Here is a 15,385-nt window from a genome sequence, read left to right on the forward strand (position 1 = left end):
GAAATTTATCTTAATACAAAAAGAATATGTTGATATGTAAAAGGGTGAAACAAACATGTCAATGCCTTTTTCTTGAAGTTAGAAAAGCCAAAAGCATCATAATTTTTGTGATAAGATATTGAAGAAAGTTAGAAATGAGAGAATTGTTGCATCAATATGGATGAAACTTATAAGTCATTGTATATGACACAATCCGTGCAACATAGACTTTGTTTGAAGCAATTTTAAGATGTCAAAATTAAGAATGATGGTGGAGTAGCTTGCAAATTGAGATTCAAAAAAAATGCTTAAAGCATATATTAATTTTTCATTTGAGGTTAAAGGAAGGTGGTGAAAAAACTTTTCCATGATTTGGAGTCATGATGGAAAGTTGTGATGTATTGGTTATGAAGAACATGTGAGACAATCTACATGTCTAATCATGTTAAGTTTAGTTAGTCCATCTACAATATATTCCTTATAGTCTCATCAATAGTGTTTTATCTTAACAATTTTCTATTATTTCTTTTTAATTATATAGGATTTTTTTTTTGAGTTTGATGTGTTTTAGAGAATTAGCAAAGTGTATGATATTTCCTTTGCATAATAAGTTTTATACTTAATACTATGACTCTTAAGGCCACAATACCACCTAGGCATCCTTTATCACATATTAATAAAGCACCACAATACACCCACATGGGATTATACACTAATAAAGGGTCATTATATCTCCTAAATATGAAACATAATGTATATCATACATATAAATGCACCTCATCATCATCAATAAACATACCACGTATCAATTTCATATATATATATATATATATATATATATATATATATATATATATATATATATATATAAACACCATCACATATGGTTATCATCTCATCATTAGAAATGTGTTGCTTAAGCGACTTTGGCTCGTTAAAGAAAGGAAGAATTCCTTACTTCAATAACCTTACATAATTTTATGCCTCTCCCTCACTCAAACATTTAATTATTGCTTAAGCAACCATTAGTTGCGCATCATCTCGAAGATTGGGCAATGTTAATTATTGTGATTTTTAACAAGTTTCAAAATTGTCATTTTCATCATTTGATCAATGCTTGAGCCATTATACTGTCGCTTGAGCAATAAATTATACATGCATGATCTCTCATGTTTCAAAACCCATGCACAATTTTCATGACTCAATGCTTAAGAGCGACTTCTTGTGGTTTGACATCACTCACTCCAAAAAAGAGATAATTGTATATATCCCCCTTTCGCTCAAGCCATCACTTGAGCTACGTAACTTGTCAATTGAGCGTACATGTTAATGCAATGATGACACTGGTTTTGTTAATGTAAGATGACATTGGATATTGAATATGTATATAATGATAAAAAAAAATTTGAAATCAAATTTATAATTATCTAAATCCATATTATTTTAAGTATATTTAAATGTATTATTTTAAATTTAAAATCATATTTTTGGATTTTATGTCAAATGTAGGTTGGATAACATTTTGAATTTTGAAAATCAAAATCCAAATTACATCCAGATTGAGTCAATTCACCTCAATCCTAGGTTCATTCGAGTCAGCCTAAGTCAAAGGTTGATACGAGTCAGTTGGATCTAACATCGAGCAAAGTTAATCCAAGCCAAATGTTCAACCTAGTGGGCCCAAGTCAAAGGTCGAATCGAGTCAACCTACGACCAGGTCAAACAGAGTAGGCCCAAATCAAAGGTCAAGATAAGTCAACCATGGTCTAAGGTGAGGCAAGCCAACCTAAGCAAGGGATATGGGAAATAGAGCGAAGTCAATATTAACTTAAGTTTAGTTGAGTTAGCCTGCATCCAAGTCTGATTGAGTGGGCTAGGGTCCAGGTCGAGCCTAATCACCCAGGCCAAAGGTCAATAAGTTTGTCCTAGTTAAGCATTGGGTCATGTTGGTCTAAACCTAGGTGAGGTGAAGTCAAACTATACTAGGTCAACCTTATTTGACACAAGACAATGGTTGAATTGAGTCAATTTATGTCAAAACTCGAGTATACACTACAAGAAAAAACGCAATTACATACGACCAAAATTCGTATGTAAGACCTAAAATCCGTATATAAAATAGTGTTACATACGGATTATATACGGACAAAAATCCGTATATAAAATGATCGTAGCTAAATTATATACGGATATATCCGTATATAATTTATATACGGAAAAATCCGTATATAATTTATATACGGAAAAATCCGTATATAATTTATATACGAAAAAATCCGTATATAATTTCTGTATATAATTACCTGTATATAATTATGTACGGACAAATCCGTATATAATTTTTATATAATTATATACGGATAATCCGTATGTAATCCGTATATAACTTTATAGTTTTATAAAAAAAAAATTAGATAATTCCACGTTTACACCTAATACCTAAAAATTTCATATAATTGATAAGAATCAAACATAACTGTTAAATTGCCAGAAAAATTGCCAAATATATTCATAATATATAATGTATAATATATAATTACAAGATTACAAATGTAACAAATTTACATATGATTGTGCTTGAACCAAATAATTAAAATATGAAAACTTTATTAGATAATTCTATAAATAGAACTAAAAAAATACAACTCTTATTCATAAAGACAATTACAAGAATGATTTTACATTTTCTAACGGTTTCCTGACCAAGTAAACACTAGCTCCTATAGCCTTAAGCAGTGCCTGAACCAAAAATTAACCAAAAGTTTAGTTGAAACACATTTCAATATATATGGACAAATAAAATATTTAAAGAAAATTTCAAAAACCATTAAAAGTTCTCTAACAGATGATGGCTTAGAATTAGGGGATAAAAAAGATCAATCAAATTGAACCACAAATCTCAGCAAATTTCAGAAACCATTAAAAGTTCACTGACAAAATCTTCTTTAATTTCTACTATCCCAAACCACAAATCTCTACTTCCTTTCTCTTGAAATGCTACCAACAGGCTAACATGGTTGCTATAATTGAAACATAAATAAATATAATATAAATATACCACTGGAAGGATTTCTACGCCCCTCAAAATTTGGATCATCACATACAATTGCTTCAAGTCCCATGAAAGCTTGCCACCAAAAATGTTCCAAACACCATTTGGACTCTGAAACAAATAAAAGTTGTTGATTTATATAAAAGCCACTTGATGTTCTTCATTATGAACTGTGACTTTAAAAAAATTGCCCCAAATTTCATACGCCAATGTAGTGCTAGATACAAAAATTGCATAATACTTAATATTAACAAATATGGGCATATATAGTAAACATTTACTAAAAAGTAAATGCCCAAAGGTTCTATAATATGAGGTAGCGGAACCCACCTTGATTACAAGTTCCTCGAAGAAGCTTTCAAACATATCCCTCTTCTAAGATCACGTCTTAATGATAGTAAACTAAAAAAAAAGCTTAGTATTCTGAAGTTGTATTAATGATTTAAAATGTGATTTAGGAGAAATCAATTAAAAACCCAAAATTTCAAAACAGAGCATACAAGAGTATAAGATATAATCAATGCTCAATAAATGGATGAAAATCAATGTGTAGTAAGATAAACACATATAATGCAAAAGTACTTTTGGAACTACTGTAAGGGATAAAATAATTAAATTCTAACAATTACATTCATCCCAAGCCAATATCTACATTCATATTTAGAAAGGCATTCTCCCTTTAAGTATTAAAACTAGTTATTGATTTTCGTTAAAACTTTATTAAAACTAATTTGGAAAACATTATACAAAGATACAGCTGAAGTTAAGACATTAAATTTTAGCAAAGGAAGTGGAAGACAAGTACTCAGTGGGATTTTATGAATTCAAAAAAATGGTCCCTGCATGTTATCCTTTTATCCATTTAGCCAATATACAAATTTGAAATTAAATGATAATCCAAAATACTTCAAACTTAGGGAAATGCTTCCAGGTACAATATGAAGGATTTTTTTAAGAAAAGTCAAAACACATAACACAAACTATGCAATGTATCATTGACTCTTAACCAACCCAAAGATCCATGGCAGGAAAATTGAACCCTTTTTTCAACTTTATAAAGAGTTGATCATCATAAATTTCATGAATAAATTCCTTGTAGATACCCAAAATAATGTTGTTAAACATGCCATTGTTCTAACGCATATCATCTTGCAAGAAAGGATATGGAATGTGTGAAAGTGTATGCGTGGCCATATATTATAAATGGTGTCATGATGCACACAAATTGGCTCTAAACACACATACACCTTCTTCCTCACCTCTTTGCTTGTTCTCTGCTTCAGCTTCCACAGAAAATTGTGCCCTCTTCTGTGATGTTGCAGGTTCTGATCTCTTTGAAATCCTTTGTTGCGGATCTCACAAATGAACTTATTTATGGCCAGAAGACTCTTGGGGGACAAGGCCATAACTTCAGCATCAGGGTCTGAATAGACACATTAAAATTCATATAATTAAAATGACTGCTTTCATCTCAACGAGTTCCAGAAATTTGAATAATTTAAAATACCTCCCAAGACTTCTACTAAACAGATTTAGGTCTTCTACAATTTTGCAAATTCATAAACTCCTAAACACACATATACAACCAATACGAACCAACATCATGAAGAAATCACACAAATGGACACACAAAGAAATAAAAGGGAAAAAAATTAAAAACAAGAAAGATGCTCCAGTCACATCGCAACAACAATATATTCTACATAGATGCAAATAATGTCTCAAATTTAACCACATTTCAAACTTAAAGCATAGAAATCACTTTATGTAGATAATGAACCCTAAACCAAAACAGTATCACTGATTGATATGATGAAAAGATTGATGATTCAATATTCCTCAATGTTCATACAACTAACTAACACATCCAGAGCATTGATGTCTTCATCTAGTAAAAGGATTGATGGATTCTTAACTATGGCACGAGGTATTGCAATCCTTTATTTTTGTCCCCCGGATAGTTCTATCCCCTCTCACCAACCTGCAAAAGAAATTGAATATCATGTGAATTTCCTTAGTTCCAGGATCCTACTAAACAATATTCTTAAAGCAGGAAAAGAAATTTCTTTATGCAGAGACAGTGAATAAAATTGATAAAAACTGGCCTCGTGTCTTCTCCGCATTGCAAGCGATCTCGTGGCCTCGTGTCTTCTTCGCACTAACCCTAGACACAAATAGAAGAGGGAATTTGAAGGAGAACAAACCAAATCAGAGATAGGACTCACAGAAACCCTAAATAGAGTAGGAACCCTAATCTGGACCGAAGGAACCCAAGAAAGGGAGGAAACTCAAAATGAACCGATTAATCGGTTCAAAAACGAGATTGAACGGTGGAAAAGAGTTTTCAATCGGAGGAAAAACTTTTAAACGGAGTAAAAGAGGATTTAATCGGTGAAACTTCAAGAAAAAGGTGAAAGGATGACGAAACCCTAGAAGGAGATGAAAATAATCGGTGGAAGAGGAAATTTGTTGTTGAGTAGGCTGAGGCAACGAAGAAATATGAAATAAGATGATGAATTTGTGAAGAGAAAGGAAGCTTACGGTTGATGGTGAGCTCTCGAGAAGAAAATGCTCTTGCGGAAGAAGAACGCGAGAATGAAGCTGCTCTCTCCAATGCGCAAGAGAGAAAATGGACGTGGCTGATGATGGAGTCTGAATGAAGACGTGGGAAAGGAAGAACGCGTGGCTACAAGGAGGGAAACAAAAACATGTGAGGGTTTCTTCTATCCGAGGAAAGAAAGAAGAAAGGATTTGTGGGGTTTTTCTTTATCCGAAATGAAGGAAGAAGGAAGGGTCACTGAGTGAGTGAGGGATTTGTTCAGGAGAGTTGTACTTAGGGTTTTTATTTTCAAAGTTACAAGAAGTTCCAGGTTTTTTCTAAATTTTTCTAGTTAATAATTAATTAAAAATCCGTATATAATATCTGTATGTAATATGTTTAATACATACAGATTAAAATCCGTATATAATAATCTGTATGTAAAATGCAATTTTCTTGTAGTGATAGTCAATTCAAACCCAAGTTAAGTTGATTCAGCCTAGGTTTAGTTCAAATAAAGAGGGTTCAAGCTTAGATCGAGTTGAGACAACTCAAGTTCAAGTTGAGATGAGTTAGCTAGTTGTCACAGTCCTAGGTCTAGTTGAGTCGACCCACACCTAAGTTTAGGTTCAAAATTGAGATAAGTCGATACGGGCTAAGGAGGAGTTGAGTTAACCTTAGACAACATTGAGTTGAGTCGATTGAATTGAATCTGATGTTAATAGGTTGGAGTTGAGCCAAGTCAGTCGGATTGTAGTCTAGCAGGTCAGCTCGAGTCTAGGATGAATCGAGATGACTCAAACTTATATCGAGTTGAGACAACCTAAACCTAGGTAGAGGTGAGCCAACCTAAGTCAAGGACTAATTGAGTCATCTAGTCTTAAGTTTGCTCAAGTTGACCATGACCTATGTCTAGTCGAGTCGACTAGGACCAAAGGTTAATCATGTTGGGTCTTTATTCAATAAATACATCATACTTAGATTAAATTAGGATCATATTAAACTAAGTAAGATTAATCTCATATTGTATTTATTAGGTTAATTGTTCATTAACTTTAATCTAATTAATTCAATGAATTTAAAGTAATTTAAATTAAATTAAAAAAATTCAATTAATCTAATTAAAATAAATTTGAATTATAGATCATTCTCTTTTATTAGTTTTGGATTAGATCGAGTAAATTTTGAAATTTACAAATCATGATCACCATGTATACATATATAAAGTGGTACTTTTTTATTTATATATTATATATGACATATGACAAATACTTCTATATAATTGTAATTAAAATAAAGAATAAGTTTAACTTTTGTAATATTATATTTACATGTGTCAAAAGTTCATTATCTCCCTAGATGTACGTGGATCGGTCCTAGCGGACACTTTAATTCATTACAATTGAAGACTATTTTGTTGATTAGCAACAGAATAATACTGGTGGCTGACATGTATTTTTGTCATTCATTTGTTACACAAGACTCAACCATAACGCATGCACTTTCTTTCTTTCTTAGTTCATCCGCTACCCACATGTGAGTGACAAGTGTGGTCATACTCATTCCACAACAATTCATTTTCTTTTATCTATCACTGCTCTGCCACACCTTCATTAACCACCAACACACACTTCCCTCATTCTCTCCACAACAAAATCATGCACAATAATCAAATATTTCATTTCTAAATAATTTCATACCATCACTATGACTTGAGAATTTTATTAAAGAAAAATAAAAACATGGGGTATTTCATTTCATCTCTACATGTTTTCTATCACAATATTTTATGAGTAATCTTGTTTTAACAACTTTATTATGACTATTATAGTAATAAAAGACATGTGAAATTGAAAATAAATGTTTGATTATTGGTAAATTAAGTTGTGTAAATTAATTAATGTAGGAATGAGTATTTGGGAAGTGAGTGGGGGAGGAGGGGGTTGGTGGAGAATTGGTGGTGAGCCCCACAATTAGAACCTCTTTGCACGATTTTTTTTTTTTTAAGATTGAATTTTAAAAATGATGGTAATTATTATTTAGTTGGCCAACTCTAGGTGGAATACCCAAGTTGCCCTGCATTTCTTGCAAAAATCGCGGCTTCAACACTGGGTAGGTGAGTAAGGTTTTTTTATTTTTATTATTATTATTATTTTATTAATGTGCCTTTGTTTTGTCATGTACGTGCGAGGGTTGGTGTAATTACAAAATCAATATAAGTGTCATTACACCAATAAAATCTCATAATTAATACTGCACACTTTTTTAACTCTGATGTTTTAAGGAAAGTTGAGAGTACAGACTAGAAATGAGAAATAAAAACTGAGTAATATAGTAAAAAGTTCATAAAGATTAAGTTTTAAAGTTTTTTTTTATACATAAAACGGTGTTATTTTATTTTATACATAGATTTCATATCTAAATAATGCTAACTTTTCTCAGTCCATTTCAATAAAAAAATAATAAATGATAATTATTTTTTTAACGATTTTTTCTTTGCATTTAGAGGTACTTAATAGTTTTTTTTTACTTTGAATATATAATATCTAAAAATTAATTCATATTGAATAATATTACATTTAAATTGCAACACAAAACTTAATTAAACATTTTACAACTCCATTACCGTTATTTCACACATTTATTCCCTCAATTTTTTTTCTTTCATATTTTACTATAACTTTTTTCCATTTTTCATACATTTTATCAATTTAAAATTAAGATAATTATCATAAATTATAAATTTTATTATATACTACTTTATAATTAAAAATTTATATTTTAATTCTTATTTGTTTTAATATTTAAATTAAGAATATACTTATATATCTAAAAAAAATAGGTTTAATGTCTCAATATGTCCCTATTTTGTTCAGAATCTCAAATAGGACCCTTTCTTTTTTGGCATCTCAATTGGATCCTTATTTTTGTAAAATTGAATCACATTTCCATCAAATTGATCAGATGGCGTTAAATAGGGCATGATTGTGTAGTTTTTTTGTTACGTGGCATTAAAAAGTGATGAACTTTTTTTTTATTTTTTAAATTAAAAAATAGAGTTTAAAGTGAGGGCAAAGTTGGAAAAGCCCCATTTAGGAATTTAGGTCTTTTTATTTATAATTGAAAAAAAGAAATTGATTAGGGATACAAACTTTTTTAAAGTAGAATTAATTAAATTCAATTACAGAAAGTCTCACTCTCTCTGCTACTACGAGAAATCTAACCCAAAACAATCCAGAAATGCTCTACCCATACGCAGAAACAATACGCAAATCACCAATTCAATTCGAATAAAAAACCAATTATACCATAAATCCCTAATTTCCCAATTTCAGCAAACCCTAATCCCCAAAATCAGAGAACAACAGGAACCCTAAACCCAAACTCGATACTGCTGCTGCTTTCGCCAAATCACGGCATCACTGCCCTTACGCCGCACACCGCCAAGATATCTTTCCCCCTGTAAGACGAAACAGAAACGAAAAGGAGGAGGAAGCCTCCCTCTTGCGCCGCGATCCAAAACGGAGAGGAGAAAGTAAACCTCCGCCACGCCATCTCTGTTGAACCTGTCCCTTCTCTCCCTACGAGGAAGCGCTAAAGGATAGAGGAAAGAAGGGTTCTATTTGAATCGCGCCATCATTGCACCGTCGGCGACGCCCTCGTCGTGCACTTGCCGCCATCGCAGCGCCATAGATGATTCTCGAGGTCGGTTGCCTGCGAGATTGGGGAAGGTTTGCCCCTTACGCGACCCACTGTGTTTCTTGGTTCAAAGCTGAACCCAAAGTCTAGACCCTTGTTTAGGATCTCTGTAAAGTGACCCTCTATTAAAAAAAACAAGGAAATTTTAATTTTATTTAAACTTACCAAATCTGATGCAGAAACTAATTAGGAATAGAAATTAGCATTAAATAAAAAAATCATTTCATTAATTAATCTTAATTCTACTTTAAAAAAGTTTGTATCCCTAATCAATTTCTTTTTTTTCAATTATAAATAAAAAGACCTAAATTCCTAAATGGGGCTTTCCCAACTTTGCTCTCACTTTAAACTCTATTTTTTAATTCAAAAATTAAAAAGAAAAAGTTCAGTCACTTTTTAATGCCACGTAACAAAAAACTACACAGTCAACATGCCCTATTTAACGTTGTCTGGTCAATTTGACGGAAAAGTTCTATTTGATTCAATTTTATAAAAATAAGGACCCAATTGAGATGTCAAAAAAGAAATGGTCCTATTTGAGATTCTGAACAAAAATAGGGACCTATTGAGACATTAAACCAAAAAATTAATATTACATCCAAAAACTATATCAAAAAAGTCTCTTTTTTTTCTTAAAAGAAGTTTTTTATACTCTTTTTGAACCTATTAGAAGGAGGGATTATAGAAAGTATTCGACTTTCTACAATGGTTTCAAAATCGGTATAAAAAGTTTGTTAGGGGAGGGATAAATCTGTATATGATCTAGAATTTTTATATCATTTACGACTTTAATTGGTATAAAAAACGCAAAAATTTTATACCAGTTAGCATTACAACTGGTATACAAAGTCACTTTTTATATCGGTGTTGGCATGAACTAGTATAAAAAGTGACATTTTTTTCTCAATACCAAATTTGTATGTGCTACAATCTACATATAGACTTGCATAAAATTAAATCCAAAAATACAATCTAGATATACTTCTTACTATTTATTCATAAAATAATAGTTCCTAACTTCAATGTATAATGAATACATCTAATATTTATCTAACATCATTTGTAAACAGTTAAAAGAAATGCAACTCACTACTCTTGAACATCTTTTAGGACCTCTTGCTCCATCGAAGACGCATTATTGAATATCTACATAAGGAACAATTTGAGTCAACTTATAATGATATTTGCTTAATGTGTTAGTTATAAAATGTTCATGTTATCAAATTCTATAAGTCAACAACATTTATGGATATGATTTTCTGCATGTGTCTTATGACTCTGCACTCAAAGTGCCCTGGTTGACACGAGCACTATAAGTCAAATTCATAAAGAATCATAAATTATATAATTATAATCAATAGTCTGAAAGATTAACGACTTATAATTGTTACAATGAACTGTAACTTCTTTCTAGAGGCGATATGTGTTCCTTGCAACCTCAAATAACTCAATTACTTTATAAAAGTTAAATGTACATTGAAATGATGCATAGTATGGAACTTACTAAAATTAAATTATGTGTACATTACAAATAAGTTATCAAAAAACTTACTATATTAGTGTGCTTTTAATTGCCAAAGTGTGATGTTTCTTGTGTCATCAACACAAGAGAACCACAAGAGACTGTTGAAGAAGAATTACTAGCAATTTCTAGTGACCCCCTATAGATTCAAAAAATAATATGTTAAATAAGATTTAGACAAATAAAGTTTTATTAATAAAAAAACATACTTATTGATGAAAATAAGGTGCTAAGAAGGCTTTTTTTTCCTTTTTAAAGAGGTCTCTAAGAGGTTCTTTTGAAAGTCTTCACCTTTATTTTCAAATCCTTGAATGACAACAGGGTTAATAAATCCATAAATATGATCATTTTTCCTCTGAATTTTCAATCGATATAAATACCTTAAACATTGAAAATGAATAATGTTAGAATAACATATTGAATATATTTATACTTCATAAAAGTAAAAATTTACTTACAATAACCAAAGTTATAAGACTAAAATACATAACATATTAGTGTCAAAGATAACTTCAAAAACATTCCCACTGGCATATAAAAAAAGAGAGGGAAGTTGTTTGGTTTGTGACTTCAGGAGGCATTTGTAACTTTATAGGAGAAAGGGAGATCTTCGCTTCCAACACACCAAGTTATTATAGAATTATTTGTTGTGGCGATTATGGTGATTGCGACAGTTGTGGAAGTGATTCATTCACATCTTCTTCCCCTTGTGCTCCAACCTGATATATATTTAAAAACTTATATAAGATTAGTACATAATTACCAATAAAAACAACAAAGTGCGTAATTAAAATAATTACCTCATTTAAAATTGGTTTTGATAATCTAACTTGCTAAAGGATAAAATTTTCAGGGGCCTGCTCCATTGTTCGAACCTCCTAAGTGGGCACAGGGGCTCAAGCAATAACATCTTGAATGTCTAAAACCACCACCCTCATCATATCAACTGTGATGATTTCATGGTGTATGGTTAACCCTAATGTATACATTTTACCTAAGTTAACCAAATAATATTTGTAAAATATATCAAAAAATATAATTCAACAAAAAATTACATCTAGACGATATAGTTAGATAAATTATTTAAGGCCACCAAGCGTTGTAGGGCATAATCACTGAATAACTTATATGCATCAACAATGGGAGAAGACTATCGAGGGGAAGCATCACAACTCCCCTTTGTGATTATACAAAGAGGAAAAGGTTGAAGGGGATTCGTAGGATGGCTTAAGGGACAGACTAACTCTACTCACACTCTTACTAACAATTGTGGCTGCATATTAGAGTACTCCTTCAATTGAGCCTGCATATCACCATACTCATTTTTCATCTCATTGATCTCCTCATCATCTCCTATCTGGTTTCTTCTTTAAAACTCCTGAGGACCTCCTTAGTGACATGGGCTTTATATGATGATTTGATGGAGGACCAAAGAATTAACGGATGCCAACAAATTTTACAGTATCTCAAACATGTCCAAGATACTCTAGATGACCAATGGCAACCACCAATATGTTCTCATGGTCCTCTATAGTGAAGGTAACCTATCTGCTCTACTCCAACAACTCATCCCAAACCAAAAATTTGAAGCTAAGTTAACCAAATATGGAAGATCATATGTTTTTAATTTAGGTACTTACAATGTGCCGATCTATGCCTGTTGGTTCCCCATATGTGTATTCCCTTTTATGGTCTTTAGCGAGCTCTCTTCCATATATCATGGCGAGAAGGTCGAGTTATGATACTCGTATCGGAGGCCCTATTAAGATTAGAGGCAACTACTCCTTTCATTATCTTTTGCTCCAATTTCTCATAATACCCATGAGACAATTTGTGGGGGTGGTGATTTTTCTTTGTAATCTCCTGTGTAGCTCTCCTTTTAGCTTATGACATAAGTCTATAAAGAATGACTTCTGTTAGCAATATGTTAATATAAATAGTTAAACTTTCATATAAAATGAATTTGCCTGAAAGGTAAGATCTAATCGCTTCTCCTTAAAGGCTTGCCATGTTTTCTCATCAAGAAATTGATACTTTTCACAAGGGCTTTTATCACCTTTGGAAACATAAATATAATGACTTGTAAGCATAGTCTTGAAATTATTCCATCATTCCCCAACATATGAAATCCATTTCGTCCTCAACACGTTAATGTTCAAGACGTCATATGTGACCTGTACAATAAGATTCAATGGCATGTTAAATATCAATTATATATATTGACGATAAATTTATAAGTTAAGATTTCATATCATGATACTTTGTCGTATCTAGTTCTTCATAATCTTTGGAACATGGTCACAATCATAACAAATAATGAATGTCTTGCTTTTACCAAGGAAGACCTAACTAATGAATTTTGTGTTATTTTCTCCCAAGGGTTTAAAGATCTACATATTCAAGTGGATGGACAACCTACGATCAAAGTTGCATGTAGCTGTCAACTCTCTTAGCCTAATCCTAGACCAACCCTTTTTCTGAGTAGGCGTACGAATCTCATCCACCTTGTAAAGGTGAGAGGTCTCTAGGTGGTGCATCACCAGAAAATTCCCTGCACAAATAACCAATTATTTGTAAGAATTATAATAGTGTTTAACAAAAACTACTTAATATATCAAAATAATTTTTTTTTCTCTTCTTAAATATCTTAAATTGCAAGGGTTGTTGATTTTCCTTTAACAAAATAAAGTACTTTTTTTTTCATAAATCAAGATTTACGAAAATGTTTTAACAATGCATATATCAATTTTGACTATTTTCATCCTATGTTGATCTTAAGAAATTTTTTTGCCAATACATCTAAGTTAAAACTCGTTTATTGGCTTTCATAAACACTAGTTTTTCTTTCTTTTTTTTTAAATAAGAAACTTTAAAAGTTTCAAATAATTCAACCATTCTTTTTCATGTACTTTTTTTTCACCATAGCTCTTTGAATAAAGTAAGTTTCCAATTTGAGAATAAGATTTATTTTAAAATATAAATAATAAAATCAAGCACTTTGAATTAATTAATAACAATAAAAGTCATTACCTCCAACCAAGTATTTGTATCTCAGCTTTTATTTCTAATTACATTTAATTACGTAAGTAATTGAGATTTTAATTAAAACACAAAGATGGTTCACAAATGTAATTAATTAACTACTAAGGATTATATTTTTAATAACAATTGTTGTCAACACAAAAAAATAGTGAATTTCTCTTATTTTTAGTATAAATTTCAAACCAGTATGCAACAAGCATGATACATGACATTAATACTGCAGATAGAGAACATAAGCCTTTATTTGACTGATTCAGTGGTACATGTGGCAAGAAACCTCCTTCGTTTTTTGGTACGAAAATGCTTTCATCCATTACACGTGTCACATGGCACAAGGAATTTTATTAGATATTATATATTTTATGTCTAATATTTCATTATATAAGAAAATTATTTTCAGAAAACGTATAAGAAAATATTTATAACACGTGAAAGAGGTCATTTATTTTTTTACCAACATGAAAATTTGCCACATGTACCCTCTCAAATAAAGGAATATAGCGTTATGTGTCATGAACTGGGACTTGAAAATTTATACTATATAAGAAAGGATGTATAAAATTTTTAGACGGTTATGACAATAATCTTTGGGTTGGTTTATAGTATTATCTCTAACTAAATATTTTAAAAACAAAACCTGCTATTAAACTCTGTTAAATTATCCTAGCAAGATTTTAATGGTCGAATTATAATTGGATTGATTTAAACAAATAATAATTAAATAGTATATAATATCATACTTTTATAATACTAAAATAAAATGTCATTCTATTTGATTCTTAAACTTATACATAACACACATATATATTATAAAATTATACGAAAGTAAGTCATAAAATATAAATTTCATAAATCACTAAGTTATATATTTTATAATACAAAATATAAATGTATACTATAAATGAGTCTATGTGGTTAAAGTTAAGTCTAGCACTAAAGTTGTCCGCTTTAAAATTTGCTTAGTGACCAAACAATATATCAAAATTTATGGATTTAACCATTGTGATATTTTTTATCCCTTGGGCAAATTTCATACAATTAGGCTTTTCCTTCTTATGGATGTTATTTGCAATTGGACATCTTATCATCTTGACAACAAAAATGCTTTTAATTATATGACAATCTCAAGGGCAAAATTTACATAATACGAAGAAACTTTCTAGATTTGTTATTTAGGGGAAGTATGGTGTAATGAGTAAATTACATTACTTTTTATAGACTAGATTAATCAACCTAAGCTTGGTTTGCTAAATATATTATGTATATTTTTGGATTAAAATAAATTAAGGCAGACATTCAATTTTTCTCCTAGGAAGCGTGTTTATGTAATAATCTATGTTAATGATATGCTTATTATAGAATATGATGATACTAGAATTTATTAATTGAAAGAGCATTTATTCAACTTTTTTAGATCAAAGATCTTGACTGTGAAAATTTTTGAATGTTGAAATGACTTAATCAACCAAAAGGTATTATTAATTTACAAAATATGCTCATAATATTCTAGCATAGGATAATTAGCAATATATATTAATTGTAATCCTATTGA

The 15,385-nt window shown here is 30.7% G+C and overlaps 1 protein-coding gene across 2 annotated transcripts; it reads right to left on the reverse strand.

Moving 5' to 3' along the window:
- Nucleotides 1-2,475: 2,475 nt before the first annotated feature.
- LOC148197875 (zinc finger protein GAI-ASSOCIATED FACTOR 1-like) lies at nt 2,476-4,951 on the reverse strand. Of its 2 annotated transcripts, XR_015779905.1 has the most exons (4): nt 4,291-4,375; nt 3,362-3,433; nt 3,038-3,142; nt 2,476-2,718 (listed from the first exon to the last, which is right to left on the reverse strand). XR_015779905.1 is itself a non-coding variant. In XM_088092038.1 (3 exons), the coding sequence occupies exons 1-3, from the start codon at nt 4,435-4,437 to the stop codon at nt 2,644-2,646; spliced, it is 327 nt and encodes a 108-aa protein (XP_087948164.1). In that variant the 5' UTR covers nt 4,438-4,951; the 3' UTR covers nt 2,476-2,643. The 2 variants fall into 2 exon arrangements, 1 of the variants encoding a protein (XP_087948164.1); XM_088092038.1 differs by lacking the exon at nt 3,362-3,433 and having other exon boundaries at nt 4,291-4,951.
- Nucleotides 4,952-15,385: the final 10,434 nt, after the last annotated feature.

This window comes from Vigna umbellata, chromosome 5 (genome assembly GCF_029865625.1).
Source record: "Vigna umbellata cultivar VRB3 chromosome 5, Vumbellata_1.0, whole genome shotgun sequence".
Lineage (NCBI taxonomy): Eukaryota > Viridiplantae > Streptophyta > Magnoliopsida > Fabales > Fabaceae > Vigna > Vigna umbellata.